General features: G+C 42.3%; 1 protein-coding gene across 2 annotated transcripts in view; it reads right to left on the minus strand.

The window, feature by feature from the left end:
- The window catches only part of lpp (LIM domain containing preferred translocation partner in lipoma), a 219,919-nt gene that overhangs the window by 4,634 nt on the left and 193,080 nt on the right, over positions 1-22,205 (minus strand). For both annotated transcript variants that reach the window (XM_054788847.1, XM_054788845.1), the window contains exons 9-10: positions 4,218-4,396; positions 2,494-2,614 (exon numbers count right to left, since the gene is read on the minus strand). In XM_054788847.1, the coding sequence (XP_054644822.1) occupies positions 2,494-2,614; positions 4,218-4,396 (300 nt within the window). The remainder of the gene's footprint in view (positions 1-2,493; positions 2,615-4,217; positions 4,397-22,205) is intronic.

Genomic DNA, 22,205 nt, shown 5'->3' on the forward strand with positions numbered 1-22,205 from the left:
ATCTACCATGTTTATATCCTATTTAATGTACCATACATGCATCATGTACCCATAATCTACCATGTTTATATCCTATTTTATGTACCATACATGCATCATGTACCCATAATCTACCATGTTTATATCCTATTTAATGTACCATACATACATCATGTCTCATGTACCCGTAATCTACCATGTTTATATCCTATTTAATGTACCATACAGACATCATGTACCCGTAATCTACCATGTTTATATCCTATTTAATGTACCATACATACATCATGTACCCGTAATCTACCATGTTTATATCCTATTTAATGTACCATACATGCATCATGTACCCATAATCTACCATGTTTATATCCTATTTAATGTACCATACATGCATCATGTACCCATAATCTACCATGTTTATATCCTATTTAATGTACCATACATGCATCATGTACCCATAATCTACCATGTTTATATCCTATTTAATGTACCATACATACATCATGTACCCGTAATCTACCATGTATATATCCTATTTAATGTACCATACATACATCATGTACCCGTAATCTACCATGTTTATATCCTATTTAATGTACCATACATGAATCATGTCTCATGTACCCGTAATCTACCATGTTTATATCCTATTTAATGTACCATACATACATCATGTACCCGTAATCTACCATGTTTATATCCTATTTAATGTACCATACATGCATCATGTACCCATAATCTACCATGTTTATATTCTATTTAATGTACCATACATGCATCATGTACCCATAATCTACCATGTTTATATCCTATTTAATGTACCATACATACATCATGTACCCATAATCTACCATGTTTATATCCTATTTAATGTACCATACATGCATCATGTACCCATAATCTACCATGTTTATATCCTATTTAATGTACCATACATGCATCATGTACCCATAATCTACCATGTTTATATCCTATTTAATGTACCATACATGCATCATGTACCCATAATCTACCATGTTTATATCCTATTTAATGTACCATACATGCATCATGTCTCATGTACCCATAATCTACCATACACCATATTTACCTCATATGTAATGTACCGCTAATGTACCATACTTACAACATACTTAATGTACCAATAATGTACCATATTTACATATTTAATGTACCTCTAAAGTACCATACACCATAATTACATCATACGTAATGTACCAATAATGTACCATAATTACATATTTAATGCACCTCCAATGTAGCATATTTACATCATATTTAATCATATACTTCATGCTGAAATATGATGTAAATGTGGTACTTTAACGGTACATTACAGATGATGAAATTACGACGTATGGTACATTAGAGGTACATTCAATTTGAATGCCCCCCTAATATAGCATATTTATATATAAAGTACCTCTAATGTACCCTACTTAGTACATATTTAATGTGACTAATGCATCACATTTACAGTACATCGTCATTATGTACCTTAATGTAACCCCTGATGTACAACGCACCCCCAATGTAGCATATTTAATGTACCACATCGTATTCTCTCTAAAGTACCTCTGCAGTATCACAGTACACTCCATCCTATTCCATGTACAGCTAGTGTAGCACATTTACGTCATATTTGATGGTGTAATGTGGTACATTTACAGCATATTGAACGTGGTGTAATGTGTATATATATATGTATATATATACAGTATATATATATATATATATATATATATATATATATATATATATATACTGTATATATAGTGTGTATATATATATATACTGTATATATATATATATATACTGTATAGTGTGTGTATATAGTATGTGTATACAGTATAGTATGTGTATATATAGTATGTGTATATATAGTGTGTATATATAGTATGTGTATATATATAGTATGTGTATATATAGTATGTACAGTATATATATAGTGTGTATATATATATAGTCTGTGTATATATAGTGTGTATATATAGTATGTGTATATATATAGTATGTACAGTATATATATAGTGTGTATATATATGGTGTGTGTGTGTGTGTGATACTTCCAAAGAAAAGGCTGTGCTGTAGTGGAGCTTGATGGAGTGTTTGAGTGTGAGTTGAAATGTCAGCGTAGACTTTTGTCAAATAGTTTTAGTGGTTGGGTTTCCAATGTGTGTCACTGAGGAGCTGACGGCTAAAACTCCCATGACTCAGTCTGATTCACGTCCTGCGCTCGCATGCACGCACACGCACACAGGCTAGGTACCGATGCTGCATTCAAGGCTGCCATGATGCAGGAAATACGATGATAGTAGATTTATTACAATTGTTATATAAATCATATATATATATATCATACCTCATAACGACCATGACCCGTCACCCTATGAGGACGAGCGCTATAGAAAATGGAGGGATGGGATAAATACAGTATGACTATACAAGCTACTGTTTGCTTTTTTCCCAAGTAGCACTGCTATGCTAATCGTTAGCATACACATAGCCACCCACCTCACAGCGGTAACACTGCACGTGGAAGTCCCGGTCCAGCGCCACGATGCGGACAGTCTCCTCCTGGCCCGGTGCCGGCATGATGGGCTCTGAGCACACGCAGCAGCGGGGGGCAAACTTCCTGTCAAACCCCCCCAGCAAACAAAGTTAGCATCATCATCAAAAACATCACCACCGTTGTAAACACAATGAATTACACAACACCATTTTGTTTCATAAAAATCCATCCATCCATCTTCTATGCCGCTTATCCTCATTAGGGTGGCGGGTGTGCTGGAGCCTATCCCAGCTGACTTCGGGCGAGGGGCGGGGTACACCCTGGACTGGTCCTTAACCTTTTAACCTTGTCTTTGTGCTCAAAGTAGTCACTAAGCGCATACTGAAATTCACTATAGAAATACAAACATTCACAATAATAAAGTACATACGATGGAGCGTTATACGTCAAGTTCCGCTCAAGTTATTTGAGTAAAAGTGTTTTACAGTTACTGTCACAATAATTAGTTTGAGATCATATATTCATTTAAGATCAAGATGGCGCCCTCCGTGGCAGACGTCGCTGTTTCACTCTCCCGTCTTTTTCTATTTATTGTTATTTTATTGTTTATATTGGACGTCTTCTGTTGTTGGTGTTGCTTAATTTATTGGGATTCATGTTTCTTATGTTCTTATTCATTTTCTTGTGTTTTCTTTCGTTTTTTTGGAGAATGAACAGAATAAAAATTTCATTGCGTAGTATAACTGCCTGTTTTACTATGTATATGACAATAAAACTCTTGAACAATAAAAAAATACACTGTACAATATTTCTTATTTAAATTGTCATTATTAAATCCTGAAATATATGTTGTTGTTGTTTTAAACCTTGAAAATAATTATTTTTAACAAAAAAAATATTTATTTATTCAATTAAATAATCTAATAAAATAAAAGAGAATCAAATAATTGTACAGGAAGAAATTCTATGAATACTTGGAAACATAATTCCAACATTATATTTATATATATACTTACATAATTAATTTGAATAAAAAATGGCTTAAAATACTTAAACATTTTTAGATTATTATTAAAATTATAATTACACAATATATCATAATAATTAACTCCAACACTGAAATCAAATTTGAAATCCATATAAATGAGATAATGGGCCGCATGTTGGCCTCACAGTCAGGAGATCGGGAAGACCTGGGTTCAATTCTCCCTTGGGCATTTCTGTGTGGAGTTTGCATGTTCTCCCCGTGCGTGTGTGGGTTTTCTCCGGGTACTCCGGTTTCCTCCCACATTCCAAAAACATGCATGTTAGGTTAATTGGAGACTCTAAATTGTCCATAGGTATGAATGTGAGTGTGAATGCTTGTTTGTCTATATGTGCCCTGCCATTGGCTGGCGACCAGTCCAGGGTGTACCCCGCCTGTCGCCCGAAGGCAGCTGAGATAGGCTCCAGCGTGCCCCCGTGACCCTAATGAGGAGAAGCGGCATAGAAAATGGATGGATGATGAGATAATAATACCAATTTTGCTATGTTTCATGTGCATTTTGTTGACTAAGAATAGAAATATTGCTTGCATCTGCATTGCTGGTGTGCTGTGATGGCTTCATCCAGCAGTAGTGAGGCATACAGTCCATAACACGGCTAGAAAATGGGCTCAATTAAAACATTTCACACTCAGTGACAACACTGGGAGCCAATGCTTGACAAATAAGGTGTGCCGTCGTACTTGTGGAAGTCCTCGATGCAGTGGATGTGGTTGGAGGCGTCCACGGTGAAGGGGACGCCATCCAGGCTGCGGTGGCAGACCACGCAGGTGAAGCAGTGAGGGTGGTAGGCCTTGCCCGTGGCCCGCAGGATGCGCTCCATGATGGGCTTGCTGCAGATGGTGCACGTCTCCAGGGTGTTCTGCACACGCACACACACGCACACACACATCATCATGATGAGTCACTTCCCGTTCAGTGCGTCTGTGAGCTTAACAAATGTCCAAACAGGAAAGTGCAGCTCGGATCAGCCCGGCACGCTTTGGAATGCTAAATCCTGGATGCTGGAAAACACCTCAGCTGAGGTCGTCGTACAATTTGGAATTCCAACAAAGGAATGTTGGAAAAGAAGAAAAAAAAAGTCCCTTAAGTCATGCAAAAAGTCCCCGCCGAGCATGAAGTCACGCAAGTGAGCATCAAAGCATGATTTGCTTTTTCTTTGGCTTTAAAAAAATCATTTAAAATGTTTTAATGTAATATTTGTAAAATTGAACTGATTTAGTTATTTAGTTTTTGTTATTTGACTATTTTGTAATTGTTATGTTAGGGTTGTCACAAGGTCTTGCTAGATTAAACCGTGTGTGCATGCGTTTTCCTCGTCTCCCGCCTCCCAACAGGCAGGAAGAGGGTTCACTCTGTGCATTGGTTTCAGCACCTTGGCGCGTTTGTTCCATAGAACAAGGGCACAAACGGAGGGAGCCCTTTTGTCAGTCATACAATGTCTTTGTCTCGGTGGGGCCGCTCGCATACACACGGAGTGCAGAAGAGTGTAACGTAGAAAATAAATGAGTAGATTGCAATATACTGTCATATATTTGTAATGTTTTTTCATTGTGCTTTTCTTAAAAGTAATGTTAAAATCTTGTCTCGTCGCCCCAAACCTCACGTATCGTCTTGTCTCGTCTCGTGACACCCCTATTTTTCATTTCATTTTGTGGCGACATGTCTTCCAATAGAAGGTGAGCGTCAAAGCAGTAAACTCGCCTTAAAGTTAAGGTGGACTGTTTTAGTAGCCCCTTTCACACAGTCCTTTAAAAACTGGGACTGGAGTTCTCGTGTCCCTGTTTTTGTATAAAAAGCGCTGACACAGATTTGCACCTTCCGAGTAAATGGGAATACCAGATTGGCTGTTGGGTGAAGTTTAACACACTTATTCCTGTGGTTGTTTTGCACACTGGAAGGGGCGTTGCAAGGGGGGGAGAGACAATATGAATAATGACAGCGCTACGCTGCTTGGTTATCACTGTCCATTTCATTGGAGCAGATCCTTCCATGTGTTCAAAGTTACCATCTTCATCCTTCATGCTGATTGCGTGTTTGAGCGTTTGGCGAGCAGCCAATGTTGGTTCTCCACTTTCTGAGCATTTTACCACGTCTAATTTCACTTCACTTTTCACTTTCCTTTTCTTTGTTGCACGGTACCTCACGCATGGGAGACATCATGAGGGGAAGGGAGGAAGTTACCTAAAAAGCACAGAAGTGACATTGTCCTTCCTCTGTGTAGCAATGCGCAACTACATATTCTTTCACTGTGCGCCCGTAGCTACCATAAATTCCGGACCGGAATACAAGCCGCACTCACCAAATATAGAGAGAAAACAATTTTTGTCCATAAATAAGCAGCACTTGTCTATAAGCCACAGGTGTCCATGCAGTAACATGGGATATTTACACAGAAAGACACGCTATAAACCTTGCAATCCTACCTACAATACGTGTTCCAAGCGTCACTCGTTAGTGCCGATGACGAGACGTGAGACGCTTTTTTCCATCAGAGTTCAACATCTGCTGCGGTCCATTCAGTCCAAGCAGAAGCTGTAGTAATTCTACATTTGATCAAACTTACTTAAAATTTGTCAGATCAAAACACGATTGATGGATAAGACTTGAAAATGAGACGTTAGCGTCCACTTCACTACTTACTGTCCTTTGTCATGTGTCAAGTGTCATGGGAACTGTACTTCTTTAGCCATAAAGCCAAAGTGTTGAAAGTGTCAGAAAAAAAGTAGCGGCTTATACGCTGGAAATTATGGTAGTTGTCTTTTTTTTTTTTTTTTTAATAAATCGTTTTTGGGAGCGCGTACAGAACTACGAAACAGAACACGAGGACCACCTCTGCTAATGTTAAAAAGCGAGATGGGTCCTTGTGATGTTCTGTCCTCACGTTGCCTCGGAAGCAGAAAGTGATAAGCGCTGCGCTCCCAACGCAAAGTCGCTCATCTTCCAGACGCCCTCAGCCCCGCTTCACCCCCTCCTCCCCCCCACGGAAGTGTGAGCGGTAAATATTTCCACTTTGTGATGACTGCAGGCTTTCTGCCGCCAGACGACTGGGCAGGCGGCCCACTGGTGGGGGGTTGGCGGAGGGTTGTACAGTTGCTTCTGACTGCTCTGTCATCTCTCTTCTTCATCTGTGCAGGAGATGCCATTTGTTATCCCGATATTCCAGGAATAACCAGAGCGGCCGATGAATACATCATGTGATCAATGGCCACCTCCCTCTCTTGCCTTTCCTGGATCTCTCCGTGCACGCTTGGCTGGGCTAAAGAGAGCACGCTTGAGCGGCCGCCACGATGCCCCCCCCGCCCCCCGCTGTGGCAGCGTGCCGCCTCAGTGTTTCCAAACACGGCTCGGGCTGTGTGGCAACACTGCGCTGCGTCACGGGCCCGCCTGGCAGACGTGCTGCCGGGTCCTGACGCTCATGAGAGGAAGGCTTGTGTGAGCGCTCGGCCGAGGTAAATCCGTGCACCGAGTCGGGAGTGCCGACATTCAGCTTCTGCATGCTGATGAGCGCAATGGAGCCCGGGGTGGAATCCTACACTGACTTGAGATCCAATATTATTTGATGATATCATGATATCATCATGATGCAGCAATTCTACAAAAATTGATTTACAGTAATCCCTCGGCGCTTCGCGTTTCCGCTTTTGCGACAAAAATATATGAATTAATAAATCATGCAGTTTTGTGGTTGAATGCAGCCTATTATTTGTCCAAAAAATGCATAATTAAGGACATTTTACGTATTTTTGCCTAAATGAAGCATTTCAGCATAAAAACGGCTACATGAAGTAAAAAATCCAAATATAAGGCATTCAGAAGACGCATTCTAAGACGTGGTGATACGTAGTATTCCACACTGGTCACTAGGTGTCAGTAATGTTACTGTAACTGACACACAAGCACCAGACCCGATCTCACAACAGGCACAATAATCCCTAACATGGGCTACTGTTGCAGCCAACTATGAACCTCCAACATCACTTCCTGTCCGCCACCCACTCAGCCCCCCTAGGGCACCCTGGATACTCATCGTAACATTTATCCAGGCTTGGCACACTTCAAATGTGTAAAGTTCTTACTTTGCAATATTGTTACATTTTGATGGGCACCTCAGCTACTCAGCTACTGTATTTTGGACGGGACGTAGACTGTGCATCAATGTTGTGCCTTTTTTCTGTTTTTATTTTCCAAACAATCATAACAAAGCGGTCAGGAAGCCAATGAGCTTTGTTTGCATGGACTTCGTAAAAATTTGAACCAAGTGTGACCAATGGTCTCCAAATGGAACACCTTTGGAACTCCTGATCCTAATTTTTACAAAACCTGTGTCAAATACTCCATTTTTGTAGTATCACTGGCAAATTTGAAACCGGGCTAAGTGAGGACTCAAGCTATGACCCCAGTCCATACCACCAAAATAGTTATTTTTTAGGGCACATTTTTCTGAAAAAAGAGAGGCAAACCTAAAAAAACCCCCAAATCCTTCTTCTCAGTGTATTCAACCTCTTATTTTCTGCCATGACCCCCCCCCCCAAGGGTACAAAAACTTTTTCATGCCGCCCCAATTTGAAATACTACTGACAATCTGTAGTATTCATTTATTTATCTATCTACTTGTACAAACCACTGTACGACTTGCTGGCACCAGCATCATTCAAGCATGAATAAAGACACAAACAGACCCTCCGACCTTGAAGACACTGAAGTATACTGTAGTACAGTAAATACCAGAGGCGGGAGCAAGTCAGTGTTTTGCAAGTCTCAAGTCATGACGTGAAAGTCCAGGTCAATGCAACAAGACAGGTGGAGGTAAGTCCAAAGCCATAGGATTGGTACTGTATTTCCAAGTCATAAGCACTGCTTAGTGTTTACCAAATGCGATTCCATTTTAACGCCCACAGAAACGTCGACCACACCCTCATTTGTTCTTGATTGGACGTTAACAGATGCGTTCAATGTGGCAGATTCCGTGGGAAAATGTGTTGTCTTGCTGGAAATGACATAACGACCACGTTAGTTGCACACTTGGAGTGGGGACACATTTTACTCAACACACTCACTGAAAATCTCAAGTCCCAGTCGAGTTGCAGGTCTTTGATGATATTGTCAAGTCGGGTGCAAAGTCATCAAACTTGTGACTCGAGTCTACACCTCAAGCTCACGCCTCTGCATAGTGCCTTCAGAGCCGTGGGGTGGGTGGGGGTGGTGGGTTTTGGGGTGGGGAGTCGCATCTGGGAAGCACTGACCTAGACACATTCTAACTGTTGGAGATAAAAATCCAGCGTGTTTGCTTTCAAAGGAGCCCAAAGCCTTGCCTCTTCTCAAATAGTTGACGTTTTTATTATTTTTTTGTTTTAGGCGGTTTAGCCAAACGGAACGCTAAGGGGCTAACAGCAACATCATGCTAGGTTAGCCAATTAGCTTAAGAAAAAACAAACATACAGCTCCTACGTCTGTAAATGACTGACTGATAGTTCGAGCTTAATTTTAAGATGTGTAGTGAAGCCTCTTTCACGACCCTCATTAAAAAGTCACTTTAGAGGGGAAGTGTTCTTTTCCGTGAAACTACTTGAACATTTCATGCATACTTTACGAGCTAACAACATATCGACATTTTGGACGGGGTTGAAACGCTGTGGCGCGGTGTCGAGGGGTCACTTTCTCGCCTCTTTCGGCCCGCAGCCAGCAAGATGGTGGAGGCCAGGAGGTCTGCTGGCAGACTGGAGGCGCTGCACAAGTGTTTAGAAACATGTCTGCTCCTTCAAAGCGCTCCTGGAAGGGCTGGAGTTCATGAAAAGCAACATGCGTCCTCCTCTCCCCGCCTTCTGCTGGAGACAGTAACGGACCTAAAACCAGAATTCCCGCGGCGCCGTTAGTGTGTAAACAACGTCCGCGGTGCCAGGATGCTGGAATCTTTCATGCCGGCTGGCGAGGAGGAAATACATGTGCAACATGAGAGCGGGCCCGACCGCACTAAAGCATCCTCGTCTGCGTTTCCACTTGTGGGAATACCTTGGCCTTGTTTAGCTTAAGTAGAGCATGTGATTCTGCCGCCGCCACCGCTGCCGCACACTTCCTGGGGGCCGTCGTAACGAGTACAGTCCTCGCAAGACAAAAACGCAGAGATTCTGACCTGGATTCACTCCATCCGAGCGTCGTCAGGTGACGTCCTGCTGTTTGCGCCACAGATGGTTTAGGACACGGATGCCCTCCTGTGCTGGGGGGCGGGCGGGTGAGGGGGGGATGCGTGCCCTCCGCCACTAGAGGGCTGTATATGTCTGCCCGTGTGTGTGCGTGATGTATTCCAGCATATGTACGCTTTTTTTTCCCTCTCTCATACATTTCTCTAAGTGTTTGCCCACAAGGCTAAAGAAATGTCTAGGCAGATGACGTAAAGTGAATGTAGGTCAGACAGACACTCGCTGAACTGGAGGGGTGGTGGGGGGGGGAGCCGAGAATCAACTGTAGCCCCCCCCAGCCCTCGCCCCTTTATTTATTTCTTGTAAGCCTTTTCCACTTCCTGCAACAGCGAGCGAAGCCTGCAGCATCCGTTTGGACGCGCTGAGACGCTAAACGACGTCTGACAGCTTTTTTGCCCGTGTCGGCAAACAAAGCATGTAACAAGGAGCTAAAAGCTCCCACGTTTGACGAAGCAACGGGGTAATCAGGAGGGAAATTTACCTCATTTCCACTGTGATTCATCTTGCAACTCTTAAAGGGGTCCTAGCCTGCTCATTTCAGGGGCTCTTAGGACCATATTGGACCCCAGTGGGATGCTACAGGAGGTCTCTTTGAATAAAATACCCCATAAATATCCGGTTGTGTACAGGGCAAATCATTCTCCTTGGATTCCGCAGCCTCCCCCCCGACCACGCCAACTCTCTCAGAGATGCAAAGAGACACGCCCCCCTCAAGTGGCCGCATGTGAATGCTTATTGGATATCATTGAATGAATATTTGCCAATGTTTAGGTAGGAGTTTGAGGTAGGTCTTTAGCTCCATGAAAACTAAAAAGCTTCCCACTCCCGGCTTAGATACATCCGAAAAAACACAATCTGGCTGCCAGTTTCAAGACGTTGCCATACATGGACTTCCTGACGTTGTGACGTGAGAAGTTCAAAAGATCTCTCGTGGAAATCTCTTAAAGTTCTCAGAGCAGACCGTTTGTGAGTTAAAAACACGCCAACTCATCATATTTCACTTTCACATCACGGAGAACAAACGCACATTTGAAACACACACACACACACACACACACACACATATACTGTATATATATATAGATAGTGAAACCCCACACATCCGCCAATTATTGCTCAAAATTGTGTTGTTTTTTGTCTCTGAAAATATGCCGTTTACCACAGAAAAAGCCTCTCATTCACCCTACGTCTGTAACAAATTCTAAATATGCAATATTTTAAAAAGCCCATAAACACACATCTTGCAGGAGGGTTCCCCCCAAAAAAGATAAATATATATTTTTCATTGTTTTAAAAAATGGCAGATTTTTAAACACCTCATTCAAAAAGTACATTTAGTTGGGGTCGGGGTGGGTCTGCCAACAAAAATCCAAAAAATGGCCGTTTTTTTTTCAGGAAACACATCTCATTCACCCTCAGTCAGTATGTGTAAAAAACAAACAAACAGGAAACCCACTAAAACGTGCATTGCAAGAGTTGTTTGTTTAAAAAAAAAAAATTCTACAAAAAAGGGCTGTTTTTTTGTTGTTGTTTTTTTTGTTCAGTACTAATTTGTGATGTTAAAAAAAACAACAATTGTTTTCCCCAAAAAATTGTCCAAAAAGGTGTTGTGATTTCATTCACTTTGCTTGGTGTTCCTTGAAATGCGTTGAATAAGTGCGTGAGGCATATTTAGGGATTAAACCTGGACTGTGTCATGAGTGAACAATGGCAATTGAAAAGAGAAGGGGAGCGTTGTTGGAGCTGAATCTCATCTAATAATTACAACAGTCAATTTACTGCAAATGTTGATCTGAAATCAGAGGGGACTGTGAACGTCAAGCTAGCAGGAGGGTTTAGGGAGAGCGGTGTGTCAAAAATAGACATTTTTGTGGGCGTATCAATTACATGTGGTGTTTTGCCATTCATTGATGGTGCTGGAGCGTAAGCCCAGCAAAAAAGCGGGGATCTGCTGTACATAAGCCTTAAAAGTTGCAAATGAAGGATAGACACCATTAAAGACCAAAAATAAAGCAGGTGTGCATAAAGACGGGATCATAATGAGGCTGTTACTAAAATAAAACTAATCTGGCGTTGTTCCGTGCGAGGCCGAGGCGTTGCACCAGGCAAATGTTTGGAATTACAGCTCCACTTCTGGATGATTCATACGTGCCGACATTCAAACTCTCTCTCCGGCTCGCGTCTGCAGACTTTTTTTTTCTGTCCTCCCTTCTCCGCCGTGATGTTAAAACCGCCCGCGATTGCGTAACACATTAAAACTTGCATCACCGATTTCCCGCATCCGATAATAAAATACCCCCATTAAAAACAGGAGACTAACTCTGTGCTGCAAATGTGCGGTGGCACGCTGCTAAGTGTAATCTCTCCTCTGACTGGACCCACACACGGTTTACACCTTCTCTTTGTGTGTGTGTGTGTGTGTGTGTGTGTGTGTGTGTGTGTGTGTGTTTTTTGGAGGCCAAGCGAGGCTGACAGGAGGCAGGCTGCACTTCACAGAGGCTGCACGCGATTTATGACCTGGCAGGATGAACTCGCGGCGGCTAAATTTACTGCCCATCTGATTCAGTGTGCGTCTGGTCTGTGCCAGGCCCAGCTCCCGCGCTAGCGCTGAGGGACAAGCGGCCGGAGATGGACGGGAAGAAAGACGGGGCGAGCGGCCGCGCTGGATGAGTCACCTCGGCGGAAAAAAGGAAGGTGACTTAATGAAGCTTGACAAACAAGCCTCTTGTGCGTTTAGGGCGGCATGAGGCTCAATCAGGCGTGCTGCAAAGACAAAATGTCTCTGTGTGCTCTCAAGGAGGACTTCTCCAAAAAGAGAAGACGAGGAGACGAAGATGAAGACGGCAGGATGAGTCACAAAGACACGAGCCACAAGGCGACAAAAATAACATCAAGATCAAGTGAGAAGGAAACTTTGGCAGGTTGGACAGCCTCTCATTAGCCCCGTTCACACACTTCAGCCCCTTTTTTTTGTCGTGTCAGTCACACAAAGCCAACCCATGAATTTCCTGCGGAGGCGGGATGGTGGCGGCGTGAAAGCGCATCCCGTAATGCCGGGACCGGGGTGTAACGTTTAACACCCGTCTTGTTGTGCTGAAAGACATCGCTGTCCTTGTCGTTGTCGTCCTACAAGTCTTTTTGGACGTCTATGAATGAATGAATGAATGTGAGTGTGAATGATAGTTTGTCTATATGTGCCCTGCCATTGGCTGGCCACCAGTCCAGGGTGTACCCCGCCTCTAGTCCAAAGTCAGCTGGGATAGGCTCCAGCATACCCCCGTGACCCTAGTGAGGATAAGCGGCATAGAAGATGGATGGATGGATGTGTAAAACGCACAGACAAATACATCACGGCTCTGATGCTGCAACTTTGCAGGATCCCTGTGTAAAAGGGGCTATTGTGCGACATTTGAACTAAAGTTCACATATTTTCTAGACCAGGGGTCACCAACGTGGTGCTCGCGGGCACCAGGTAGCCCCCCACGACCACATGAGGTGCCCGCAAGCCTGCTTTTCATTCAGGTTTACAGTTAATAATGAAAGAACAGTAGAAAGAAATGCATTCTGAAATACAAAATGTGAGTTGTGGACACCAGCATTTTGTTCATGTTCTGGTAAAACAAGCATATTCGCTTTGTTTGGGTTTAAAATAAATGTTACAAAAATGAGTAGCTCTTGGCCATTTTCATTTTGTAAAAGTTGCTCTCACAAGGAAAAACGTTGGTGACCCCTGGTCTAGACTATAAGTCACACTTTGTTTTGCTGTGTTTTTTAATGTACTTGAACAATTTAGTAAAATAACGCAAAGAAAATAAAATAAAACATTTCGGTGTTTATGTCAGGTGTGATTTATATATCAAAATATATATACAGTAATCCCTCATTTATCACAGTTAATCATCCAGACGCAGCCGTGATAAGTAGGATTCCGTATTTAGAAATGGAATATTTTCATAGTTAGAGCATACAAAACCTGTTTACACTTTTTAACATTATTAGAGCCCTCTAGATGTGAAATAACATCCCTATAGTCACCTTTACATGCCTATTATCCAATATAGTAGACATAATAAGAGAAAATAAGCCACTTTAGACACAAGTAAGACTTGTAAGATCATTATGATTATTATGAAGATTATCGTTATTATGTTGTTCAGTTAACCACAGAGTCTCCCAAGCAAATAAGTGGCAGACCGTGCATGAGAAGGAATTCAACGATCTACATGTGCTATCAACTATGTGTCCGTTGAAGTGATTACGCAAAACAGTAACGTGTTATTTCAAGTCAAGAGGGCTCTAATAATGTTAAAAAACATATTCAGCAGATGGCAAACAGGTTTTCTACTGTATGCCCCAACTACAAAAGTATTCCATTTCCTAATATTGAATCCTACTTTGAGGAAATTCCCGAGTTGAGTCTGGAACCAAATACCCACGATAAACGAAGGATAAACGAAGGACGACTGTAGTTTCCAATCGCATAAGCTACTGTACGTATGTTAATCTGACTTTAAAAAAACAAACACAATCTAATTAAGGTGTTTACATGCGTGTTTACGAGCTAGTTTTATGTCAATTCATTTTGTTTTTTTCAGCGCATGCAAACGTACAATGTCTGTTAAAACGTCACAGCTCATTGCAAAGCACCCTGAAACAAAGACGGCATCCCGCCTCTGTTACAAAAACCGTGTCGGTCTACATGATGTTCCTAACTACCATACTGTATAAAGTATTTTGTGTGTATTTTCCTACAGAACGTAAAGGTTCCCTAAAACCAGTGGTGACCTGTAATGACCGGCCAGCCTTGACTGGAGGAGAGTCTCTGACTGCTGCACACGAGGTGTTTGTTCATGCATGTTTCAGCAGCACTCTGCTGTGCCGGAAACAATGTAAACAAACAACGTAAACAATGGCAACAACGCCTCCAGGACGATACAGCACCTTTCCAGCACCGTCTGCTTGGGAAGCATGAAGTCTGCTGTGGATTGGGTTTCCATCTTGGTGTAAAGTGTGTTTCTGTGGGTTAGACGTGGTCTAAAAGATTGGGTGAGCTGTTGAAGGACTGGAGAAGAAGACATAAGATCCTATTAGGTGCGAGTCTGGTCATCTCTTCAATCTGTCCACATTTGTGGCGGGATGACGGGAGCGAGCGGGATGAGATGTGAGAGTCCCGTCCGACAATCCTTGACATCTATCCCGGACTACGACTCCAATTTACGGCGACAAGACCCAACGCTGTCACTTGTGCGCGTGTTAGACATGGCTACGACGGCGTGTTCGGAGGTGTGCGTAGGTGCGAGCGTGTCACGCGGCGGAGAGTGATTCTCCTAATGGGGCGCTCGCTCTCGGCCTCACCACTCCAGGGATCAGTGACATCCAAACAGCAGGCTGGAACGTTTGTGACACTCGCTGACGATCATGAAGTTACGGCCCGGATGGCCTGCGATGGCTTCTGCGTGTAGGTGTCAGCCGAGCGGCGGGTCCGGCGGCACTCCATACTACCTCGCTTTACTGGACAACTTCTGACAAACTCTCAGAAATGTCAGCCATCTCCGTCCTGTGCGGTGCTTTTTAGTTTGGACCAAGGTGACGGGCATCAGGCCTCTCCGAGCTCGATAAAAGGTGGCAGCGGCGCCGCGATCCCGCTCAGACAACACGGCCCGGCCTGCCGCTCCGCCTTAAAAATGGGGCTCGGCAGCAGAAAGTGACCCCTCTGGACTTTAGGCGATGTCTCGTTCCGCAGTCGCCGAGAGAAAGTGACAAAGATGCCGGCAGTAGTCGTGTGATGTCATGAGCCGGAATGACATTGCGGTGGGTCAGCACCGGGTCGCGGATACTCTTCCTCCTCGCTTCCTGGGGGCGAGGAAATGTGCTTAGACAAAAAAACATGAGGGAGCTTTACAGCGCGTTGGTTCGAGGGTCAGTGTTTCCAATACATTCCCATCTGTGGTGATCCAACACAGATTTGCTGCTGTTATTTTTTAAATTTGGTGCCAGCGGTTCACCCTCGCTCATGAACACATTACAGTGGGACTGTCTGTGTAGCTTGTCCTTCCAACTCCGTACAGTAGATGGCCTCGTGTATACTGTCGTCCATCGCCACTTCTCAGTTTTTCAAAAGGAATTATTAACTCAGCTCCGTTGTGTGGTTGAATACGGCCTATTAACAGTAAAAAAATGCATATTTAACACATTTGATGTATTCTTGGCCTAAATTAAGCATTTTCATGCATTAATATTGCTAAATGTAGTAAAATCCAAACAAGACATTCAAAAGATGCATTCAAATATGTTGTAGTATTCTCCACTGGTCACTAGGTGTCAGTAATGTTACCGTAGTGTCATTGTGAGCTGCTGTTGAGAGTGTGGGCTATAGAGGGCAGTGGCGTTCTGCATGCTGGGTTAGGTTAGCTGTTAGGAAATAAGTAGAAGAAGGGAGCTAGGAAGTGTGGAACTGTTCTTGCTTTGGTTTGAGCATCTGCCTGTTAAGACAAGGGTGTCCAAAGTGAGGCCCGGGGGACATTTGCAGCCCGCGGCTGTTTTTTAATTGGCCCATGGCACATTCTAAAAACAGCAAAAATGGAACAAATCGGCAGTAACTTTACAAGAATGAAGTGAAAATATTTAAGGAAATGTTTTAATCTAACAAGAAAAAGTTGTAATTTTACGAGACTAACGTAATATTATGACATAAAAATAACGCTATTTTAGTAACGTAACATTGAAATATGAAAGAAATTTTTTTTTAAAGTCATGATATGAGAGAAAAAATTGTATAAATGTGTATAAATGTATAAATGTGAATAAAATTGTACTTTTCGGAACATTAAAGTGAGGAAAGAGTTATAATATTACAAGAATAAAGTCAAAATATTATGGGAATAGAGTCAGAATTATGAGATGAAAATTTAAGAAGAAAGTTGAAGCAAACTGCAGGAATGGGAGAAACAGCTGTCATTTTACGAGATATTCGCAATTTTACGAGAATAAACCTATAATGTTATCGGTAAAAATAATGTCAATTTAGTAGCATAAAGTTGAAATATTCAAGAAAAAAACACATTATTTTTTAAAAGTCGTAATATGAGAAAGAAACTAATCAAAATTGCAGTTTTTTGGAAAATTTGGTTGGGGAAAAAGTTATAATATAATGGGGATAAAGTCATAATATTACGAAAAGAAAATTTCGGAGGATTGTTTAAGAAGAAGTCAAAATATTTGGTTAAAAAACAAAAAAGAAGTAGATACTAATAATACACTATTTCACTTATATGACAAAGCTATGATGCAGTTCTTTCTTGAAATATGTCCAACCTCTCAGCATATCAACATGTGCTGCTTTACAAAAGAGCACAGTGGCAACGTTGCAACCTTTCATTTTTCACAATGTGGCCCATATTAGACGTAGAATTTATATTAGCTATATTAGAGCACACACGGGGCCCAGAAGACATCATGAGAGTTTTGGGTTGTGCGTGTTATAAGGCGTACGCACGCGACCAACCAAGCCAACAAGTCCTTGTTAAAACATGAGATCATGTCGCACATTTCCCTTTTAAGGACAGAAACCTTCACTTGCACGCCAAAACACATACATAAAGATGCCTTTTTAGAATATCCGTATTTGTATGGACACAGCCGCACAGAAAGAAAAAAATTATTATTATTATTAAATTATTAATTTTTTTCCCCACATAATTTGTTGTCTTAATTATGTTTTATTTTGAAAAGTGGCCGGATTCTCTCTGTTACATCCGTCTCACTTGACGCATGTCCATTGTGCGTGTGCTAACTTTATCTCATGCCACACAGATAGACTACTACTGTATTTTTACCATTTTTCTTTCACCTCATATTTGGTGTCAAATGCTGATACTATGTGGGAATGCATAAAGGTAAGTTTTGATGACTTTTTGAGTGCTAATGTGCACATTTGTCTCAAGGTAATTCATGCTAGCACACTGCCTTTTACCACACACGTCAAACAGCCATGTAATCATCTCTCTGGAAAAACTCCAGGCTTGAACTGGTGGATGGTGGGTCTGCATTCATTTTGTGCTTTTAATTTGATGTTATTCATGTGTTAGTTTTACACAATACATCATAAATAAGATACATTACATTAGATTGCTATAATGTACAACCCCCCCCCGGTCCGCGGGAGAAGATTTGTGGGAACACAAGTTGGGGACAATTAGACGATGGTGTCATGTGCTGCGCCCCCTTCCAGCAACTCAAAGCCACAGATAGATTGCAGTCCTGCGGGGAACAGCGAGGGTGGAGTCTCACATGAACAGGCGGGTCAGCAGGAAGCGTCCGTGTCGCCTGCGTGACGTCACACACACACAAACGTGATTGTCTGGGCAAGTAAGTCTGGAGTCCAGGACTATTTAATCGCCGGGTCCTTGAGTTGATCAGGTGTGGAAATACGGAAGTCAATTACAACTTTTGCAGACAGACATGAATGTTTGATGCTGCGTGTTTATGAGCGACAAGCAGGAGGGTGCGAAGAGGAGGAGCGCAGTCCTCTGCATCGCTACACACACGGGCCGCGTTTGACGATCGGCACATCCGTCACCCGGAGATTGACAGGTGTGTGGGTGGGGAGCAGTTGTCTCTAATTAAAGTCACATGACTGTCAACAAGACGCGGCTATGATCCTCGTGTCTCCATTTGTGTCGCTGTGGGAGGCGGGGACGGTACCGGTCCACAGAGGAGACGGCGTCCATGACAGCACAAAGCCGGAGGGCGGTACAGAGGGATGCCCCGTCGTTAGCGATGCTGCCGAGGGCACCCGGCGCCGGGGGGGGAGGGTAAGTGGGGGCGGCGATACAGCTGATACCCCGCCTGTCACCTCCGGTTGGCGGGCCACTCGTTGTTTGAATGGTTGACACGTTCAGCAGCACAAAGAAGAGAGCTGTTAGCTCAGGTAAGACGCACACGGGCTTATTAAAACCTCCAGGAATTACACGCTTTCAAAGTCACACTAAACAATTCAAATGGAGCACAAGCAGAGCTAAAAAGGTGACATGATGCGCTTTTTCTTTGGCTTTTTGCCACATTTATTCCCCAAGGAGGAGCAGCAACACCGACATGTACGACATATCTTCGTGCTATCATCAGGTACTAGGAGCTAAGTGGTTCACTTCTTTTTACACTTTGACAGCTCAAGATGTTAAAATCTTGCTTCAAACTATCCATTTGATTATGACTGTTTATTGTCCCTCCTTTTTACACGTGTTAATGTCAAATGCCACTTATGTGAAATACTGCATGTGCCTTCATTGTTTATTCGTTTTTATGTTTGACTATTATCAGTGGTGAACTTCTTTTTACACTTGTATAGCCATTATGAATGTTACAGTGTGTCTTTACGTATCACATTACACATTTGTTGTTAGCTGCAACTGTTTATTGGCTTTACTTTGCATGATCATCAGTGGCTAACTTCTTTTTGCACCTGCATGACCCTTAAAATGCGACTTAAAACACTGCATTGCATCTTTGCTGTTACAGCTGTGACTGTTATTGTCTTCATGTGTAGCATTAACAGTGGTGAGCTTATGCTTATTTTTACACTTGTATGACCGTTAAAAATGGTCAACTCTTGCTTAAAATGTCACATTTCCCCTTTGTGGTTACAGTTATGGCTGTTTATTAGTTGTATATTTTACTGCTAACAGTAGCTAGCTTCTTTTTACACTTGTATGGCTGTTGAAAAGGGCAAAATCTTGCTGGAAACATCACTTTATGTCTGTGCTGTTCCAGTTTTGTCTGTTTACCGTCTTTATCTTTTACTATTAACTGTGGCGAGCTTATTTTTTACACTTTTACGACAGTTAAAAAGGGTAAAATCTTGCTTAGAACATCACAATGTGCCTTTGTTTTTACAGTGATAAGCTACTATTAGCAGCTACTATTAGCAGCTACTATTAGCAGCGGTCATGTGACTTCAAACACTGCATTATCCCTTCGTTGTTACAGCTTTGACTGTTCCTTTCTCGTCGTTATCCTGTACTATTAACTGTGGTTAACTTCTTTTTACACTTGTATGACCATCCAAAAATGTTAAAATGTGACTTCCCTCGCTCCACCTGGCCCTTTAAGAAGAATTGCATTGTGGGAAGTTGAGTGTTGTAGTTCTGTGCTTTAGCACGAGGTGGCAGTGTCTCTCTATTCTCTCTCTTCTGTCTGTGCCGCCCATTGTCTTCTGCACCCTGATTGGCTGTAGACCACTGTCAAGAAATCTTCTTCGTGCCGTCTCTTGTTGTGGTCATGGCTAGCAAACGAGCTAGCCGTATGAGCTGCTTGCTAACCGCCAATACTGTAAAACAATAGCAGAAACAGAGGAAGCTAACCGCGTGTTTTCTTCTTGGACTTCTGGACATGCTGAAGGAAGGCAGAAGTTACACGGCTGTAGGGCGCCGTTACGGAATTCTGTACGCGTGAGTCACTTAATAATGTCTTGTGTCCAACCTAGTAGGTCGATCATTCAAATTCTAACACAATTTGAACTTTGAGAGTGTTTAAACAAGATAGAAATGTGAGAAAATGTTAATGCCTGTCTGATAAAAGTCTATAAATGTATGGTGAGGGCTTTTACAGCCTTAAAACTAATATAATAATTGTAAAAACATACAGTTGGCTACTTCGCGGGTTTCACTTATTGTGGGCTATTTTGGGAACCTATCCCCGCGATAAACGAGGGAACACTGTATTATGCTTGTGCTGTTACAGTTTCTACTGTCTTAATGTTTTACTATTAAGTGTGGTGAGCTCATTTTTAAACTTGTATGACCGTTAAAAATGGTAAAATGCGACTCCAAATGTCGCATTACGCCTTTGCTGTTCCAGTTTCTACTGTTTGTTGCCTTTATCTTGTACTATTAACGGTGATAAGCTTCTTTTTACACTTGTACGGCCGATAAAAATGGTCAAATGGGACTTCAAACGTCGAATTATGTCACATTTATGACATTTTTTGTCGTCATGTTTTGCTATGATTAGCGTTTAACTTCTTTTTACACTTGTAAGGCGGTTAAGAATGTTGAAATGCGAGTTAAACATCGCCTGTACATCTTGTTTATCAGTTTAGTTTGGATGTTGGAGACAGTTTTACACTATTTCAACAGCGAGAAAGTGGTGACCGATTGTTGTTTATTAATGTGTGTTTTTTTTGGTTTTAAATTGAGCATTTTTTTTGCTTACAAGTGCATTTGGGTTTGTCTCATGAGGATGAAAGTGTTTTTTTTTAATGCTGTAAGAATGAAAATGACTTCATTGAAACATCAGTAAGTGGAAGCGGGATAAAGAATCAACCCCCCCACCCCCCCGTCTTCAGAAGCAGTTTGTATTGCAGCGCTGCTCATATTAAAGATAAAGGAAGTACAAATATTTGACTGAATCCTTTTAAAGTAAAAAAAAGAAAAAAAAGAGGATTTTTGTATGGGGCGAGTGGGACGCTGAGGGATAACATGTCTAACTGTTGAATAATGGAAGCATCAACTTTAAACACCATTAATCTTGGGGGGATTCGGGCTAATGCGGATTGCGCCTCCATTTGAGGAGGAGCGCCACATTAGTTGAGGCCGCTAAGCAGCTCAGCGTGTTGTCGCCGCTTCGCTACCAGCGCTACAACAAGCTGACGGGATTACACAAATAGAAATAATATGAACAACTTCAGCCATTCTCTCCACGCTCCAACTTTGACACAATTCCTCATATTCATCCAATCATTTCTATTTTACCCCACGTTGCTCATAGACAACCACCATGCACCCATCCTGACAGCGTGTGGACTTTTCCTCAAGGGGATAAAAACAGAGTGAAGTTGCGCTACCTTGTGGGGAAGTCGGGGAATTACATCAACATTTTGACAAAAACCCCTAACAAACTATATAAATAAGCTGACATACTGTATGTAAGTAAGTAGGTATAAATACTAGGACTGTATTAGAAATTGGGCTGTCAAAAATAGCACGTTAACGGCGGAAACTAATTTATTTCATGAATTACATTTGTAGTGTAATTAACGCATGCGCATCATGTCGAGCCGCGCCGCTCTGTTATGACGACAGACGGAAGCAGAGGGTGGTGTCCCCACACAGTCTTACGCTCTTGTATAACTTCCTTGTGACCCGAACACATCAACAGCAGTACAATGCCAACACCACATACTGTACACCTCCGACTCACAAACACGCCTCTGGTCCTCCTTGGAACCACACCTGCTCAATGGCGCTAGACGGCCGCGAGACGACTACAAAAATCACAGTAACGTCTTTATTACACGTGTATGTGTGGTCTAAATGAACAGACAAAGAAAAAGAATAAGTGGATATTCTTATCTCTTACTGCGCAAGTACAATTTGATGCATTTAAGTACGCTCGGAAATCCCAGAAATTACATCTGCACTCCAAACAAGTGAATTCATCTTCAATCACGTGGTGTCTTTTAACACAACTCTCCAT

This window comes from Dunckerocampus dactyliophorus, chromosome 10, assembly GCF_027744805.1.
Source record: "Dunckerocampus dactyliophorus isolate RoL2022-P2 chromosome 10, RoL_Ddac_1.1, whole genome shotgun sequence".
In the NCBI taxonomy this organism is placed as follows: Eukaryota; Metazoa; Chordata; class Actinopteri; order Syngnathiformes; family Syngnathidae; genus Dunckerocampus; species Dunckerocampus dactyliophorus.